This window comes from Rhincodon typus, chromosome 15 (genome assembly GCF_021869965.1).
Source record: "Rhincodon typus isolate 14 chromosome 15, sRhiTyp1.1, whole genome shotgun sequence".
NCBI lineage: Eukaryota > Metazoa > Chordata > Chondrichthyes > Orectolobiformes > Rhincodontidae > Rhincodon > Rhincodon typus.
The window spans coordinates 658,476-678,785 of record NC_063346.1 but is presented as its reverse complement, the minus strand read 5'-3'; the positions used below and the strand labels follow the sequence as shown (position 1 = coordinate 678,785).

The following is a 20,310-nucleotide window of genomic DNA, read 5'->3' as shown; positions in this document are numbered from 1 at the left end:
ATAATTACCTGGATTATCCTTGCTACCCTTCTTAAACAAGGGGACAACATTAGCAATTCTCCAGTCCTCCGGGACCTCACCCATTCTCAAGGATGCTGCAAAGATATCTGTTAAGGCCCCAGCTATTTCCTCTCTCGCTTCCCTCAGTAACCTGGGATAGATCCCATCCGGACCTGGGGACTTGTCCACCCTAATGCCTTTTAGAATACCCAACACTTCCCCCCCCTCCTTATGCCGACTTGACCTAGATAATCAAACCTCTATCCCTAACCTCAACATCCGTCATGTCCCTCTCCTCGGTGAATACCAACGCAAAGTACTCATTAAGAATCTCATAGAAGTGTAGAAGATCATGAAAGGCATGGATAGGTTAAGTCCACTCAGTCTTTTTCCCAGTGTTGGGGAATCGATGACCAGAGGACATCATTTTAAGGTAAGAGAGGAAAGAATACATGGAACCTGAGGAGCAATTTTTTTTACACGGAGGGTGGTACACATATGGAATGAGCTGCCAGCGGAAGTGGTTGAGGCAGGTACATTAACAACGTTTAAAGGGCATTTGGAAGAATACATGGATAGGAAAGGTTTAGAAGGATATGGGCCAAGTGCAGGGAATTGGGGTTAATGTGGATGGACGTTTTGGATAGTGTGGACCAGTTTGGACTGAAGAGCCTGTCTCCATGATGTAGGACTCTGTGACTCTAAATCTGTACCAGACAGCAATGATAAAAGATCTCCTTCCATTTCCGAAGGTGTGTTGAGGAGGGTAGGGGAGGGAGGAGGCTGGGTGTTTACTGTTCGTATTTAGAATATGAGAAAGTTCAATTTCTGGCATATGGTAAGAGACAGGATCAGACTGTTCCATGAAGTATGTCATTGAGAATATCATTCATACTCATGGAGTATTGCCTGCACAAAGTTTCCAAACATAAATGTCGGTTAGTATGTTCCCAGGGTTTGGGGACAGCAAGGTCCTGACACATGCATTATATAGAACAATATTTGCTGTCTGCTCCTTCTCATTCCTTTCATTCTGAAAGTTCTGTTTCACCCACAAGTGTTGAGTCCTCACGTAGGTGGTTATGGAGAGAACATTCAACTCTAGATAGAAAAGAATTAGGATACATGTTAACAACTTACTGAAATCTTGAAATTAAGACTGGCAAAATATTGCAGATGCTTGAAATTTGAACTAAAAATAGAAAATTCTGGAACCACTCTGCAGGCCAGGCTGTCACTTTAAAGAAGGACAGAGTTAATTTTTACACGTCCATTCCCCACTAGGAGGGACTTAGGGCTCTCTGCTTCATCCTGGAGCAAAGACCTGAACCATCCCCACCCACCAACACGCTCCTCAACTTGGCCAAGCTTGTCCTCACCTTGAACAACTTCTCTTTTAACTCCTCGTTCTCTTCAGGTAAGAGAGGTGGCCATGGGTACCCACGTGGGCCCCGGTTATACCTGTCTCTTAATGGGATACGTGCAACATTCCTTGTTCCTGTCCTATTCAGGCCCCCACCCACAACTCTTTCTGCAATACATTGATGATATCATCGGTGCTGCTTCCCTCTCTTGTCTGGAATTGGAAAAGTTAGTCAATTTTGCCTCCAATTTCCACCCTGCCCTCACTTTCACCTGGTCTATCTCTGAGTCTTCCTTTCCCTTCCTTGACATTTCTGTTTCCATTTCTGAGGATAGACTGGCCAGTTATAGCCACTACAAACCCACTGACTCCCACAGCTACCTGAACTATACATCCTCACACATCACTTCCTATAAAGACTCCATCCCATTCTCTCAGTCCCTCCATCTCCATCGTATATACTCGGATGAGGCCAACTTCGACAAGGGAGCCTCTGAAATGTCCACCTTCTTCCTCAGCCGAGGATTCCCCAGCTCTGTTATCAACAGGAACCTCAACCAGGTTAGCCCCATCTCCCGCACTTCCGCCCTCACCGCTTCTCTTCCCTCCCGCATCCAGAAGATCATCAGACGCCATTTCCAACACCTCCAGCAAGATGCCACCACGAGACACATATTCCCCTCCCTTGTCCACCTTCTGCAGGGACCATTCCCTCCAAGACACCCTGGTCCACACTCCTTCACCCCCAACACACACACACACACACACTCACTCACTCACTCTCCGGTAACCAGCGAAGATGCCACACCTGCCCATGTACCCCTTCCCTCCCCAGTATCCAAGGGCCCTGTGAAGCAACACTGCACCTGCACTTCCCAGAATCTAATCTACTGTATTCACTGCTCACAATGTGGTCTCCTCTACACTGGGGAAACGAAGCGTAGACTGGGTGACCGCTTCACAGAACATCTTTGTTCTGCTCACAATTAACACACCATCCTGGTCCCTGGCCAACATCTCTGTCTCTGGCTTGCTGCAGTGTTCCAGCGAAGCTCAACTGGATGAACAACACCTCATGTTCCGCTTGGGGACCCTGCAGCCCGCCAGACTCAATTTTGAGTTCAATAATTTTAGGGCCTAAATTCTCCCATGTCCCAGCCCCCTACCCCACACACCAGGCCCAAATACCACAAAGCCTGCCATTACACACCACCTGTTGTTAATCACTAATAGTCCTCATTAACAACTATTCACCCTCCCAGCCTGATCGTTAGCAACTCCTTTGTCTGTCCAACTGCTCTTCTCTCTCTTTATGCTCTATCCTATCGTTTACTCCCTACCCCATGCCCTTCCCTTTTTTCTGCATATAAACTGACATTTTCCCAGCTACCATCAGTTCTGAGGAAGGGTCACTGGACCCAAAACGTTAACTGTTTTTTTCCCTTCATAGATGCTGCCAGACCTGCTGAGCTTTCCCAGCAACTTTGTTTTTGTTCCTGTGTTAACTTTTACACTTTGTGTTTAGAGTGAAATAAATTGCTATTGAAACTGTTAAATGATGTGTTGGTGTCAGAGCTTGTCCTTCATTATTGCTTTCCTAACTTCAGTTTAATGGGAATATTCCATGATCAGTCTGTGTGACAATGTGGACTGTCTGTTTTGGTGAGTCACTTGCACTTGGTGCGTTGATGAGCAACATTCACACCTTGATTCACTTCCAGGCTACCAGTCCGAGATGTTTTGAAGGAGTTTTTCAGTACTGATGGGGCTGGGTGTACCTTTGATAACAAAGTGTAGAGCTGGATGAACACAGCAGGCCAAGCAGCATCAGAGGAGCAGGAAGGCTGACGTTTCGGGCCTAGACCCTTCTTCAGAAATGGGGGAGGGGAAGGGGGTTCTGAAATAAATAGGGAGCGAGGGGGAGGCGGATAGAAGACGGATAGCGGAGAAGATAGGTGGAGAGGAAACAGACAGGTCAAAGAGGCGGGGATGGAGCCAGTAAAGGTGAGTGTAGGTGGGGAGTTAGGGAGGGGATAGGTCAGTCTAGGGAGGACGGACTGGTCAAGGGGGCGGGATGAGGTTAGTAGGTAGGAGATGGGGGCGGGGCTTGAGGTGGGAGGAGGGGATAGGTGGGAGGAAGGACAGGTTAGGGAGGCAGGGACGAGCTGGGCTGATTTTGGGATGCGGTAGGGGGAGGGGAGATTTTGAAGCTTGTGAAGTCCATATTGATACCATTGGGCTGCAGGGTTCCCAAGCGGAATATGAGTTGCTGTTCCTGCAACTTTCGGGTAGCATCGTTGTGGCACTGCAGGAGACCCAGGATGGACATGCCATCTGAGGAATGGGAGGGGGAATTGAAATGGTTCGCGACTGGGAGGTGCAGTTGTTTAGTGCGAACCGAGCGTAGGTGTTCCGCAAAGTGGTCCCCAAGCCTCCGCTTGGTTTCCCCAATGTAGAGGAGGCCACAACGGGAACAGCGGATGCAGTATACCATATTAGCAGATGTGCAGGTGAACATCTGCTTGATGTGGAAAGTCTTCTTGGGGCCTGGGATGAGGGTGAGGGTGGAGTTGTAGGGGCAGGTGTAGCACTTCCTGCGGTTGCAGGGAAAAGTGCCCGGTGTGGTTGGACTGGAGGGGAGTGTGGAGCAGACAAGGGAGTCACGGAGAGAGTGGTCCCTCCAGAAAGCAGATAAGGGTGGGGAGGGAAAAATGTCTTTGGTGGTAGGGTCGGATTGCAGATGGCGGAAGTGTGGAATTATTAACCTCATCCCGCCCCCTTGACCTGTCCATCCTCCCTGGACTGGCCTATCTCCTCCCTGCCTCCCCTTTACACTCACCTTTACTGGCTCCGTCCCGCCTCTTTGACCTGTCTGCCTTCTCTCCACCTATCTTCTCCTCTATCCATCTTCTATCTGTCTCCCCCTCTCTCCCTATTTATTTCAGAACCCCCTTTCCTCCCCCATTTCTGAAGAAGGGTCTAGGCCAGAAACGTCAGCCATCCTGCTCCTCTGATGCTGCTTGGCCTGCTGTGTTCATCCAGCTCTACACCTTGTTATCTCAGATTCTCCAGCATCTGCAGTTCCTACTATCTCTGGGTGTACCTTTGTTGTGTTTTGTTTTAATGTCTGAGATACTGCTGTGTGGCCTGTCCTGTCCTTTCTCTTATTTTTTTTCTCAGTGGTATGATTCATTAGATGACTTGCAAGACAAGTTTCAAAGGATAGTTAAGAATTAAATGCATTGGTGTAGGCCTGGAATCACATGTAGACCCAGAATGTGTAAGGACAGAAAGTTTCTGTCCTGGAAGGACATTAGTCAGCCAGTTGGGTTTTTGTAGCAATTCAGCAGCTTTGTGGTCATTTATACGGACACGGGTCTTTTTTTTATTTCCCAATTGTTCTTTAGGAAATTTCAATTGTCAAATGATCCACGGTGGGGTTTGAACATGTTTTCTTAAATGTTCCTCATGTTCTTTGTACCCAGTAACATAACCACCACATAACCACATCCTGGAAGTGGCATTTTCTGGTTCTGGACACAGTTTCAGCGCCTGTGAAATGAGTGACCGTTCATTATGTTAATATATTTCTCTCCTTTTAGCATAATGTCTGTTCTCATATTCTCTGTTGTACACAGGGTGAAACTGCTTGTTGTAGCCAACATTATCTAATCTCTCTAGAATCCTAAAGGCAGTCAGCCAGTTAGTTTGATAAAATTCAAAAGAACTGCAGATGCTGTTCATCCGAGGAAGGGTCACTGGACCCGAAACGTTAACTCTGATTAGTCTTCACAGATGCTGCCAGATCCGCGAAATTTTTCTGGCAACTTCTGTTTTTGTTTCAGTTAGTTTGATGTTATTTTTGACACTTCCCTGTTTCTGCTTCATGCTAGGTTCTTGAACTGTTTCATATCAAGGACAAACTGACAGCTCGTCAATTTCAGAGAGTGGCAACGATGACTTTCCTCTCGATGGTAAAGGAACAACCTGAACTTGCTGATAAGTACCTCCTGAAGCCTCTACTTGCTCCTCTGATCTGCTGCTTGGATGTCAAAGGTACAGAGATAGACAAACACCACGCATTTGAAGGTGATCCGTTAGCTGAATTACTGGTGCCCGTTTGAACCGTGAGCATTGGCTGAAAGCTAGGGAGATAAAGGTTGTGGTGAGTGAGAGTGGGAGTTAGAATAAGAGAATCCTTTCATCTTTTCATAAGAATTTAACCTTCAGAATCGACAATCACAGTTGTAAAAGTGCTCAAAGTCTTTCTCCCCTCTGCCTACCTCACCTCCCATTTTTAAGGCAGCAATTCATAGAACATGTACGTATGTTTGACTAAGTTTCTAGTATGTTTGACTAAGTGAATGAAACCATTTCATCACAATGACAGGAAAAGCTTAAAATTAAATCTAACATTACCACTACCTTAAAACTCCAATTGCATGCAATAGGTTAATAATTAATTCTTCAAGTATAACTTTACAATGACTTGGTTAATATTAACTCAAAAAATGCATCATTTCTTGGGACTTAACCTGTTATAAATTAAAACACAATCCCTACAGACCACACAGTTAAAAGTTCCAAAATCATTCTAATGTCCGAGTGTTAGTTTGTTTATATAGAATATTGCAAAAATGTTAGTGGTATAATATGGGGTAAAAGAAGTAAGTTACAGTGGAGTGGGGTGCGTACATGACATTGTGCTGTCTGTTAACTGCTCTGTCTTTGTAATTTCCTAATTGGACCGTAGACAGATTTCTACCTCCAGTGAGGTAAATGTTGTGTGCCCGCTGACAACATTGAACAAATGTCTCACATTTGCATCATGAATGGTAACAGATCAGCCCTTTAATCATTCCTTGTTCTCTAGTTATTTTTGAAGCAACCTGTTCAGAGACAGTTCTACACACCTCTAAAGCAGGTGGGACTTTAACCCAGTCTCCAAGCTCAGAGGTAGGGACACTACCATTGTGCCACAAGAACCCCTGTATTCCTTTCTTCTTAAGTACAAAAATGAAATCTACACCAGCTGATTTGATTTTTGTCCTGAACCACATCCATAGAGTGTAACCTCCTTCCACTATTACAAACCTATCAGCTCCCTGCCTACTTGCTTCAGTGACTCCTGTCTCAGCTGTCATCTCGAGTCATACAGCATAGAAACAGGTCCCTTGGCTCACCGTGCCTATGCTGACCAACAAATAGCAAACTACACTAATCTCATATACCTGCTGTAGGTCCATAGCCTACTGTGCACCGGCATTTTAAGTATTCATCTGGATGCTTCTTAAATATTGTGAGAGTACTTGCCTCCACCACCCTCTTAGGTGACACGTTCCACATTTCTACCACTCTTTAGGTTCCAAAATTTTTCCTCCTCACCTGAACCTTGCTGTCTGGTCTTAGACACATTTGCCATGGGGAAAAGATTCCAACAATCTACCCTGTCTAAGCCTCTCAGGATTTTGTATAACTCAATCAGATCTCCTTTAGCCTCCTCTGCTTCAGGGAATATAAACCCAGTCTATCCAGTTTCTCCTCATTATTGAGACTTTTCATCCCAGGCAACATCCTGGTGATTCTCCTCTGCACCCTCTCCAGTACAATCATGTTCTCTCAATAGTGTGGCGACCAGAAGATACTGAGAGACAAGATATATGCGCATTTGGAGGAAAATGGACTAGTTAGTGACAGGCAGCATGATTTTGTCTGGGGAAGGTTAAGTCTCACCAACCTGATTGAATTATTTGAAGAGGTAATTGATGAGGGAAGGCTGTGGATGTAATTTATATGGACTTTAGTAAGGCATTTGATAAAGTCCCACAAGGCAGGATGGTACAAAAACTAAAACCACAAGGGGTTTGGGGTGGCCTGGCCAAATGGATACAAAACTGGCTTGGTCAGAGAAGATAGAGGGTAGTGGTGGAAGGATGTTTTTCAGAATGAATTCTGGTGACTAGTGGTGTTCCACAGGGGTCAGTCTTAGGACCTTTGTTGCTTGTAGTATATATAAATGATCTAGAGGAAAATGTGGGTGGTCTGATAAGCAAGTTTGCTGATGACACGAAGATTGATGGAGTTGCTGATAGTGCCAGCAATTGTGAAAGTATCCAATAGGATATAGATAGATTGGTGACTTCGGCACAGAAATGGCAGATGGAGTTTAATCCAGACAAGTGTGAAGTGATGCATTTTGGAGGATCAAATTTAGGTGTGAATTATATTGTAAATGGCAGATCCCTTAGGAACATTAACATTCAGACGGATCTGGGCCTGCAGGTCCACAGTTCCCTGAAAGTGACAACACAGGTAGCCAAAGTGATTAAGAAGGCACATGGCATGCTTGCCTTCATCGGCCGCGGCGTGGAGTACAAGAGTTGGCAAAACATGTTGCATCAGTATAAGAGCCTTGTTAGGCCGCGTTTGGAGTATTGTGTGCAGTTTTGGTGACCACACTACCAGAAGGATGTGGAAGCTTTGAAGAGAGTACAGAGAAGGTTCACCAGGATGTTGGCTGGTCTCTAGGACATTGACCATGAGGAAAGACTAGGATTGTTTTCACTGGAATGATGGCAGCTGAGAGGAGACCTGATAGAGGTCTACAAAATTATGAGAGGCATAGATAGGGTGGATAGTCAGAAGCTTTTTCCCAAGGTTGAAGTTTCAATTGCAAGGGGACACAGGTTCAAGGTGAGAGGGGGAAGGTTTAAGGGAGATGTGCGAGGGAAGTTTTTCCGCACAGAGAGTAGCAGCAGGCTGGAATGCACTATCAGAAGAGGTGGTGGAAGCGGGCACATTGAAGACATTGAAGAGGCACCTAGATGGGTACATGAATAGGGAAGGAATAGAGAGATACGAATCGAAAAATAGCAGGTTTGTGTTTAGATTAATTAGGGCATGATGGCCGGCACAGGCTTGGAGGGCCGAAAGGCCTGTTCCTGTGCTGTACTTTTTCATTTGTTTATTTGTTCAGAACAGCACACAGTATTCCATCTGTGACTTAAGCAATGTTCTATAAATTTGCAATAAGACTAGGTATAAACATTTGTACAGACCACTTGTTAAAAATGGCCTGTTTCTGTGCTATGGACTCAATGTAAAGGGTGTTGGAGTTGTTCATTGAACACCGATTTGCAGCAATGTGAAATTAAACAAGTGTGTAGTGAACTTAATATTTGAATTATAATTGACTCTAACCAACATCTAACACTCAGCAACCAGCATGTCAGGCAGTATCTGTTGAGAGAGAAATATAATTAAGTATCAAATCAATGACTTTTCATCAAACTGGTGTCTGATACTGTCTAACATGTTGAATGTTTCCAGCAAACTCTATTCACATTCATACCCCCTGCAATGATTTGTCTTGTGCACAAGTGTGATGTTTCCATGCTACCACATTAACTATGCTTGTAGTCTCTCTGAATGGGTACAAAATTAATGTGAGGTGTATGTTATTGACTTAAGATCCCCAAGTGAGTGTCACAGAGGATTATGGCACTGAAAGAGGACATATCAAGCACCTATCTACCTTCACCTATTTCCCAGCAAAGTATTCATCCAACTACTGATAGTTTTGTCTCTACAATCCTTTCAGACAGTGAGTTCCAGAAATCCACCACCCTCTGTGTGAAAACAAATTTCCTTTTTGCCTTAAATCTATGCCTCCTGGTTATCAATTCTTCCACTATGGGGAAAGGTTTCTTCCTATCTATGTGTGCCCCTCATAATTTTCAACACCTCAATCAGGTTCCCCCTCAGCCTTCTTTGCTCTAACAAAAACACTTCAGTCTATCTACCGTCTCTTCATAGCTGAAACACTCCAGCCCGAGTGAGATCCTTGTGAATTTCCTCTCTGTCCTCTCCGGTGCAATCACATCCTTCTTATAGTGTGATGACCAGAACTGCACACAGTACTCCAGCTGTGGCCAAACTAATGTGATATACAGCTCTTTCATAAACTGCCTGCTCTTGTATTCGATGCCATGACTAATAAATGCAAGTATCCCATATGCCTCCTTTAACCACCTTATTTACCCATCGTACTGCCTTCAAGGATCTATGGATATGCACACCAAGGTCCCTCTGATTCTCTGTACCTTCCAGGGTCCTGGCATTCATCATGCACTCCCATGCCCTATTAGCCCTCCCAAATGCATTACCTCTCACTTTTCCAGATGAAATTCCATTTGCTGTTATTCAGCTAATCTGCCTGTCTGAATTGTCTTGCGCCCTAAGGCTTTCCTCCTCACTGATTACCACACCACCATTTTTGTGTCACCTGCAAACTTACTGTTCAAGCTTCTTACATTTGTGGCTAGGTTATTAATATACACTGCAAACAGCAAGAAATCCAGCATCAAAGCTTGCAGTATGCCACTGGACACAGACTTTCAGTCACAAAAGCAACCTTCAACTAGCACCCTCTGTTTCCTGCCACTAAGCCAGTTTTGGATACAATTTGCCAAATTACCCTGCATCCCATGGATCCATTGTCAAATGCCTTATTAAAGTCCATGCAAACTCCATGACTGCACTCTTCTCATCTACAAAGCTAGTCATCATCTCAAAATTAAATCAAATTTGTTAGACAAGATCTCCCCCCAACAAAATTATCCTCAATTAATCTTGGTCTCTCTAAGTGGAGGTTAATTCTGTTGCTCAATGTTTTCCAAGTTTCCCCACCACTGTTGTTAGACTCACAAGCGTATAGTTCCCTGGTTTATCTGTACCAACCTTCTTGAATGGCTGTACCGTATTATGTATCTTCCAGTCCATTGGCCAGAGAGCATTTGGAAATGAATGTCGGAACCCCCACAATATCCTCCCTTGCCTCCGAAGTTAACTTGGAGTACACCTCATCTGACCCTGGAGGTTTACCCAATTTTAAGCCGGCTAAAACCGCTAATATCTCCTCCATCTTAATGTTGATTTGTTTCCAGTATGTCACAGTCTCCTTCTTTGATTTCTGAACCTACATCATCCTCTGTAGTGAATACAAATGCAAAGTTCTCAAACAGAACCATACCTACATCTTCTAGTTCCACACACACATCTCCACTTTGGTCCTTACTGGGTCCTCCTATTTTTCTGGTTATCCTCTTGCTATTTTATCCTCATTATATACTTATATTTTATAGTACTTATAAAATTTGGATTTCCCTTTATTTTTACCCGACAGTGTTTTCTCATGTCCCCTCTTCACTGTCAATTTTTTTCTTATGTAAAACTCTGCACTTTCTCTAATTAAAAACCGAAAGAACTGCGGATGCTGTAAATCAGGAACAAAAACAAAGTTGCTGGACAAGCTCAACAGATCTGGCAGCATCTGTGAAGGAAAAAACAGAGTTAATGTTTCGGATCCGGTGACCCTTCCTCAGAACTTCTGTTTTTAGCCTTTGACGTCTACTGTAAATTTCTTTTGTTTTCCTAACCAACCCTATACATCCCTTCACATCCAGGGTTCCCTGGGTTTATTTCTTCATCCTCTCACCCTGTCCACTTTGGCCAGATCCTGACTTATCGTACTAAAAGTCTGTCTTTCCCCAGTTCAGAATCTTTGTTCCTGGTCCTTGTCCTACTTTGTCCTTTCCCATAAACCACTGCTTCAAATCTTATAAAATTCTAACAGGACTGGACAGGGTAGATGCAGGGAGGATGTTCCCGATGGTGGGTGTGTCAAGAACCAGAAGTCTCGGTATAAGGATTCGGGGTGGATGATTTGGGAAGGAGATGAACAGACATTTTTTTCACCCAAGGAGTGGTGGGCCTGTGGAATTCATTACCACAGAAAGTAGTTGATGCCAAAACATTGAATGTATTCAAGAGGCAACTAGATTAAGCACCTGGGACAAATGGGATCAAAGATTATGGGGAGAAAGCAGGATTGGGCTATTGAGTTGGACAATCAGCCATGATTTTGAAAAATGGCAGAGCAGAAGAAGGGCTGAATGGCCTCCTCCTGCTCCTGTCTTCTATGTTTTTATGTTTATAGAGTTATGATCACGATCACTGAAATGCTCTCCCATTGACACTTCAATCACTTGCCTGGTTTTGTTCCCTAAAATTAGGCCCCACACTGTCTTGTAGGACTTCGAAAAGCTTGAATACATTTTAAGAATTCGGCCCCTCTAAGCCTTTCACATTTTTTCTATCCCTGTAAATATTGGGGAAATTGAAATCCACTTTTAATATTATCTTATTGTGAGTGGTGTGCAGAGATATGGGGAACAGGCAGGAGATTGACACTAGGTAATAGAACTGGTGCAGCATGATGGACTGAATAGTTTCCTTCTGTGCCATGATGATCCTGTAATTCTATTATTATTTTTACACTTCTCTAAGATTTGCCCAGATATCTGTCATTTTATCTCTCTTTGCCTGTGTGGGGCATTTTCGTACACTTCCAGCAATGTGATTTCCCTCTTTTTGTTTTTACATTCTACCCATTTGGTCTCTGTTGAAGAACATTCTTTGATATCATGCTTCCTGATTTCATTAATTGACTCCTCGATCAATATTCTAACACCACCATCTCTTTAACGTAGCCATAATACTATAAGGAATAGGAACAGGAGTAGGTTGTTAAGCCCCTTGAGCATGTTCCAACATTCAATAGGATCATAGCTGATCCAACATTCCTCACATCCACTTTCTTGCTCTTTCCCCATAACCTTTGATTTCCCGACTGATCAAGTATCTGTCTGTCTCAGCCTTAAATATACATACGGACTCTGCCCCCATAACTTGCCGTGGCAAGGAGTTCCAAAGACACTCAACCCTCTGAGAGAAGAAACTCCTCCTCATCTGAGTCTTTTCCTGCCTCGCCTGAAGAGTTTTTACCCCAGTACTACCCCTCCCTCAGCCACGTCTCTGTGATTGCAATGATGTCACCCCCAGGTGTTAATCACCTCCTCCAAATCATCTGCCTTACTCACAAGACTCCTTGTATTAAAATTAATACCATATAACCTTGCCATGATTCCTTGTGCCATTGCTCGACCATATATGCTCCACCTGCCAGACTGATATGGCTTTTCTCCTGCACCTGTCTGTCCACCGCCCCCTGTTGCACCTTCACTCTGTATAACCCATCCTCCTGACAAGTTAGTTTAAATCCCCACAAAAGCACTAACCAGCAAGGATGTTTGTCCCCTTGCCGTTCAGGTGCAACCCGTCAGACTTGTAAAAGTCCCATGTTCCCCAGGACAGACCCAGTGATCCAAGAATCTATAGCCCTCCCTCCTGCATCAATTTTTCAGCTGTGTATTCATCTGCTCTGTCCAATTATTTCTATAGTCATGACCATGTGGCACCAGGAGTAATCCACAGATTATAACCATTGAGCTCCTGCTTTTCAATCTACCACTTAGCTCCCCCTCTTTCTACCTATGTCTTTGGAACCAGTGTGTATCATGATATCTGGCTGTTCGCCCTCCCCCTTCAGGATGCCTTGAAGCTGGTCAGTGCCATCATTGACTATAGCCCCAGGCAGGCAAGTCACCATCCTGGAGTCACATCTGTGCCTGCAGACTCGTCTGAAGGTACCCCTCCCAATTGAGTCTTCGACCCATATTGCTCTTGTTTTCTCTTCCCTGCCTTGTACATTTGGACTCTAGCTGCACTCCCCAGAAAAGCTACTCTTGAATGAGATGTGCTTTTTTTGACTACCTGCCTGCCTGTGTTCTTCTGACTGATGGCTACTATCCTTCTCTGACTACACTTCCTTAAACTACAGACTCTCCATGTCTAAAAATGTGCTATTGGAATAATTCTCAGCCTTGCAGGTGCACTGCTATACCTCCAGATGATGCTCAAAAATCTGGTTGAACTGGTGGGCTTTAACCAAACTTTAAGCCAAACAAAAAAGCTTACTTGTGCTGTTAACTCTTAAACTGTAGATTAGCAGAAAGCAGACAATTATCGCCCTTACTGACAAATCAGCTCCCCCTCCCCCATAAATTCTTTCTTTATGTTTGTAAAATTGTGGCTTGAAGCTGCTCTGACCTCATTGGAGGGGAGTAGAGAATTTCATTCATCAGCCTGGGATTGGTTTAATATGTCTTTGACAGTGTCTCCCAGTCTTTCCCCTCCCTTTCTTTTGAGGTTTGGCTGTGATGAATGTTCCATGTTCTCTTAGCTGTTGACATCCAGGGAAGTTGAACAGCAAAAGACTCAAAATTGAGATTTCTTCCTGCTCATCCTCCAGTCCAGACATGTTTATAAATTTGAGAGATGGACTCAGGAGTATGAGATTCCTGGTGTGAAAAATCCATTCCTTTACTAGGGATTGGTTTGATATTTCCTTGTGCATCCACAGATAGCTCCTGGTGTGTTTTGTTTTAAGTAGTTTACTCAAAGACAAAACAGCGTCATTTTATATTCACTCGATTCTCTTTCCCTCCAGCAGGCATGGTTGCTTGCTGAGGTATTGATTGGGATACCTAGTTGACCTCTGATACTTTGCTGAAATTCCCATTCTCCATTTGTGGCTTTAAACTATACATGTGCACTTACTCTTGTAGCAGCAGTCACTGATATTCACCTTGATTGTAAATGCTGGCAGATTTTCTCCTCCACACATGTCTGTGATTGTACAAAAGATAGAAAGCAGTTAAGGGCTTAGAAATTGTGGGTTTTCTGGGAATGGGCAGTAACTTTATATTTTTGTAAGTGGAATTGGGGACATTAGTGTAGTGACTGGAATGATTTAGTCAAAGGAATACAAAGCATTGCTTTGGCTTTGCAATGTGAGCCGGTGTGAAATGGTTCCAGATGAAACTGTTCAACATGAGTCAGTCAGCGATTTTAATGAATTGCTTTTATGTTATTGACTGTTCACTTTCTCTGCCAGTGGTGTACTTGCCAAATTTTACTAGACTACTAATCTCATGGGTTTAATTTATTTTAATAACATGGTTGAGAAATGCTTATTACTTTTAGTTCCTTGTGGGTGAATTTCATCAGTATGATTTCATTAACCTGCCCGTCAGCACAACCACATCCTTTGCCAAGAACCCATTGACAAGGCTTAACAAGTAACCGCAATTAAATATTAAGAATTTCATCAGTTCACTGCAACTGAATCCTTTATCCTTTGATTTTTATCTCCTTTCTATACATGGAGCAGGAGAAAGTGGAAAACAGAAGACAGGATTGGGGAGGAGGGATGGGACGAGGGGGGTAAGATTGGGGCAGGGATCCTACGCAGAAAAAGTAAACCTAGACTAGAGTCTTAATTCTTTCTCCCTGTTTTCTGCTCATTTCATACTGACTTATTTGTTGCTAAACAATGGGAAGCTCATAGTTCATCCTTATGATGCATCTTTCACTGTTTTTATTCTGTCATGGGATGTGGGTGACACTGGATGGGCCAACATGTATTGCCTATCCTTGGTTGATAGTGGAGGCAGAGACCCTAAACTCTTTTTAAAAAGTACCTGAATCTGTGCCTTAATTACTGTAAACTACAGGTTATGGGGCTTGTGCAGGAAGTTGGGATTAGAAAGGACATCTGGGTGTCTTTCGGTCGGCATGGACAAGATGGGGCCAGATGGACCCCTTCTGTGCTGTATTATTTCTATGCTTCTATGGTAGTTATCTTTGAGCAGGAAATGTTGGGCTACCTTTTTGCTGCAGTCACATTCTTCCATTAGTCTGCTGTGCGACTGTGGATAGACCAGCAGCCTCTGTATTTAACTCAAATCTCTACTCTGTTCCTTCCTTTCAGAAGTGGTGGAGGATTATAGACAGGTGGGCACAGTGATTGTGGAAGAGTCAGAGCTGACCTGTTGTGTGGACGATATATATAAGGTAAGACTGACATATTTGTTTCTAAAGTAGTTTGCTTTGCTCAGTGCCCTAATTGGAGAGGAACTGTGTATTAGCTAAGGATGTGTTATGGAACCAAGCTGTGTGAGAGGTCTGTATAAGTGCAAGGCTCCAACTAGGTGCTTGGGTTAAATGACATTTGCAGTTCATTCCTTTTCCTGTTCTTGTACTTACGACTGTGGAAGTTACACAATCGCTATAGTGTCAACACTCAAGTTACAATTGTGATTTAAGTAGATCAGGAGTCAGGCCAGTGAATCATGCAAAGAGAACCGCCTCAACACAAAATATAAACCAGATTTTTGCATTGTAGAGCAGGAAGTTCATGTGGGCATGATACAAGTTTTAGCTGGCTCTGTAATGTTCTTCAAGGAAGAATCCGTACCTGGTCTAGCCTGCATGTGACTCCAGATCCAGAGCAATGTGGTTGACTCTCAGCTGCCCTCTGAATTGGCTTAGCGAGCTACTCAGTTGTAACAATCACAATGAAGTCTCAACGAAGAATTAATACTGGACAAATCACCTGGCATTGACCTAGGTACAGGAAATAACAATGGCAGAAATAGTCATGTTGACCCTACAAAGTTCCCCTTACTAACATCTGGCAGTTGGTGCTAAAATTGGGAGAACAGTCTCAATGTCTAGTCAAACAACAGCCTGACATAGCCATACTCACAGAATGATATCATACTCACAGAATCATAGCTTAAAGGCAATGTCCTAGACACCACCATCACCATTCCTGGATGTGTGCTGTCCAGCAGCAGGATAGACCTAGTAGAGGTGATGGCACAGTGGTATACAGACAGGAGGGAGTTGCCCTAGGAGACTTTGAACCCCATGAAGTCCCATGGCTTCAGGTAAACATAGTCAAGGAAACCTCCTGCTGATGTCACACTGAGGGTGGCAAGGGTGCAAAATGTACTCATGGTGGTTGATTTCAATGTCCACCACCAAGAGTGGCTCAGTAACAGCTCTACTAATCGAGGTGGTTGGGCTTAAAGGACATAGCTGCTGAATTGGGTCTGCAGCAGGTGGTGAGGGAAGCAACAAGAGGGAAAAACATACTTGACCTGATCATCACCAGTCTGTCAGCTGCAAATGCAGCTGTCCATGACGGTATCAGTAAGAGTGACCACTGCACAATCCTTGTGGAGACAAAGTCTGGCCTTCACATTGAGAATACGCTCCACTATGTTGTGTGGCACTACCACGATCCTAAATGGGACAAACTTCAAGGAGATGTAGCAACTCAAGACTGTACATCCATGAAGCACTCTGGGCTATCAACAGCAGCAGAATTGTACCCAACACGCTCTGCAACCTCATGGCCTGACATATCCCCCACTCCATTATCACCAAGCCAGGGGTTCAACCTGGATTCCATGGAGAGTGCAGAAGGACATGCCAGGAGCAGTACCTAAAAGTGAGGTGTCAACCTGGTGAAGCTACCAGACAGGAGCACTTGCATGCTAAACAGTATAGGCAGCAAGAGATAGGCACAGCTAAGCAATTCTGCAACCAATGGATCCGATCTAAGCCCTGCAGTTCTGCCACATCCAGTCGCGAGTGGTGGTGGATGATTAAACAACTCACTGGAGGAGGACGCTCCACAAATATCCCCATCTTTAGTGATGGAAGAGCCAACATTTCAGCGCAAAAAGTAAGGCTGAAACATTCACAGCAATCTTCAGCCAGAAATGCTGAGTGGATGATCCTTCTCAGCCTGGTTCAGTAGTACCCAGAATCACAGATGCCAGTCTCCAGCCAATTTGATTCACTCCACATGATATCAAGAAATGTTTGGAGGCATTGGATATTCCAAAGGCTGTGGGCGCATACAACATTCTGGCAATAGTACTGAAAACTTGTGCTCCAGAACTTGGCGTTCCTGTAGCCGAACAGTTCCAGTACAGTTATAACATCTACCCAACAATGTAGAACATTGCCCAGGTCACAATAAGCAGGACAAATCCAACCCGGCCAACTACTGCCCCGTTAGTCTACTGTCGATCATCAGTTAAGTGAGGGAAGGTGTCATCCACTATCAAGCAGCACCTGCTCAGAAATAACCTGCTACCTGCTTAGTGACACCCTGTTTGGGATCTGCCCGGACCACTCAGCTCCTAACTTCATTGAAGCCTTGGTTCAAACATGGACAAGAGAGCTGAATTCCAGAGGTGAGATGAGAGTGACAGCCCTTGACATCAAGGCTGCATTCAGCGGAGTGTGGCATCAAGGAGCCCCATGCCAAAGTGGAATCAATGAACACCATGTGAAAACTCTCTGCTGGTTAGAGTCATACCTGGCACAAAGGAAGATGGTCTTGGCTGTTCTAGGTCAGTCATCTCATCTCCATGACATCTCTACAGGAGTTCCTCAGGGTAGTGTCCTACGCTCAACCATCTTCAGTTGCTTCATCAATGACCTTTCCTCCATCATAAGGTCAGAAGTGGGGATGTTCGCTGATGATTGAACAAAGTTCAACATCATTCGTGACTCGTCATACTGAAGCAGTCTAAGTTCGTATGCATCAAAATCTGAATAATATTGAAGCTTAGGCTTGACAAATGGCAAGTAACATCTGTGCCACATAAATGCTAGGTAATGGCCATCTCCAATAAGAGACAATCTAACAACCAGCCCTTGACATTCAATGGTGTTACTATCACTGAATCCCACATTATCAAATATTTGGGGTTATCATTGACCAGAAATTCAACTGAACTTGCCACATAAACACAATGCCTACAGGAGCAGTTCTGAGGCTAGGAATACTGTGGTGACTAACTCACCACCTGACTCCCCAAAACCTGTCCATCATCGACAAGGCACAAGTCAGGAATGTGATGGAATACTCCCAACTTGTTTGGATGGAAGTAGCTCCAAACCTCACCATGTGCAAGTTCCCCTCCAAACCACCCACCATCCTGACTTAGAAATATATCATTGTTCATTCACTGTCACAGGGTCAAACTCCTGGAATTCGCTTCTTAAGGGCCTTGTGATTCACCCGACAGCACATGGACTGCAGCGGTTCAAGAAGGAAGCTCACCACCACCTTCTCAAAGGCAACTAGTCACAAGCAATAAATGCTGCCTAACCTTCTACGTCCATGTCCGACAAGTGACTTAAAAGAAATTATTGATGAGGAGACTATTTCATATGCCAATTAGTGCAGATGCAAGTTCAAAAGCAAACACAATGTCAATCTGTATGTAAGGTAATTAAATAATAATCAGAGTCATCTGAAGGAACTGTACAATACTTTGATCAGCTGCGGTTTGAGTACTGGAATTGTTGCTGCTCACTGGACCAAAAGGTGCAAAAGCAGATCAAGTTCTAAGTATCAGTCAGTTGAGTTATGAGAAAGGAATTAAGAGTGGTCCTTAAGGAGACATCCTGTAAATTAGTGAAAGCTAATTCTGTGCTACATTTGAAATTAAGCCACTGCAGGAAAGGCTATAAATTGTTCAAAGGACAAGAGATTTCCCGTGGAAGGGTGAGTTAACTGTGACAAATGGTTTGCTGAATTTCACTTATTAAGCAAGAGCAGAGAAAACCGAATTTACTTTTCTGACAGACAATTGGGTACGTGGAATAGATTGTAAGGAGAAAGTGCAGGGGAAGCTGATTGGCCTAAAGTGGATAAATCACCTGGATTAGATGGACTGCCCCCCAGAGTTCTGAAGGAGATTGCTGAGGAGATTGTAGAGGCATTGGTGGTGATCTTTCAGGAATCACTGGAGTCAGGAGGATCCCAGGGGACTGGAAAATGGCTGATGTAACTTCCCTGACTAAGAAGGAAGTGAGGCAGAAGTTGGTAAATTATAGGCCAGTTAACCTGACCTCAGTTGTTGGTAAGATTGGGGAGATAATGGCCTAGTGGTATTATGGCTAGACTATTAATCCAGAGATCCAGGTAATGTTCTGAGAACCTGTGTTTGAATCTTGCCCTGGCAGAAAGCGAATTGAATTCAAAAGCAAAATAATCTGGAATTAAGAGTCTAATGTTGACCATGAAACCATTGCCGATTGTCAGGAAAAACCTTTAGGAAAGAAACCGCCATCCTCACCTGATCTGGCTTATATGTGACTCCAGGGCCACAGAAATGTGGTTGACTCTTAACTGCCCTCTGGGCAATTAGAGTTAGGCAGTGTGGGCTGTGTTATGAAGAAGGACATGAATTTAAAACACAGCCATACAGAACAGAACACAAGTGGCATGATGGGTGGTAAAAAGAAATGGATCCTGTAGGAGAAGATTGAAATACGAAGCTATAAGTTGTGACATTTGCTAACTCATTCTGTAACTATGGTGCACCAAAGAAATTCAGTATTAATGAAAAACTGATGCGAGCATGGAAAAATGGTGGATTCTGCCCTGAAGAAGGAAGACCAAACGTGCCATCATACCAGGGATCCACCACTGATATGATCTTGAGAAACATTTATTAGAATGGATCCTTGAAAATTGTTAGTGGTTACATCATCACCAGAACTGCAATATGCTCACATGGGCCAAATCAAATTCTGAATCCAGCAAAGATTTCAGATTGATAGCTAGTTGGTATAGCCATTTTATGAAACAAAACAGGTTAGTGTTGCAACAGAAGACCAAGATTGCTCAGAGATGACTGAAAGACAGTGTTATAAAACAAAGAACTGTGGATGCTGGAAATCTAAAACAAAAATAGATTGCTTATGAACCTCAACAGGTCTGGCAGCATCTGTGGGAAGAAAGGAGAGTTAATGTTTTGAATCTGGTGTCTCTTCATCAGAACTGTTAACAGCTCTGAAAAAGTGGAATTTATGCTAAAGATGAAGTAGGGGTTTAGGGATCAAAGGAGGGGTTAGCGGACAGGTGTAGATAGAGCCCAGAGGGAGACAAATATGAAAGGGATAGATAAACAAGATTATGGATAGCAGGCCAGGACAGAAGAAAAGCTGAGTAAGTGATAATAAGGGCTAAGAGGAGGAGAGAATGTGTGAGCTGTCCTGAAAGCGACGATCTTCATAACAGGACTGGATGTGGGGTGGGTAAAAAAACATGGAAGGATAGAACCAGGCTGTAAAGCTATTGAATCAGAGATAGTAGGAACTGCAGATGCTGG

General features: G+C 43.9%; 1 protein-coding gene across 1 annotated transcript in view; it reads left to right on the top strand.

Annotated features, from left to right (window-relative positions):
• Positions 1–20,310, top strand: part of tango6 (transport and golgi organization 6 homolog (Drosophila)) — a 140,058-nt gene that overhangs the window by 42,414 nt on the left and 77,334 nt on the right. The window contains exons 6-7 of the mRNA XM_048605931.1: positions 5,257–5,419; positions 15,096–15,178. Of these exons, the coding sequence (XP_048461888.1) occupies positions 5,257–5,419; positions 15,096–15,178 (246 nt within the window). The remainder of the gene's footprint in view (positions 1–5,256; positions 5,420–15,095; positions 15,179–20,310) is intronic.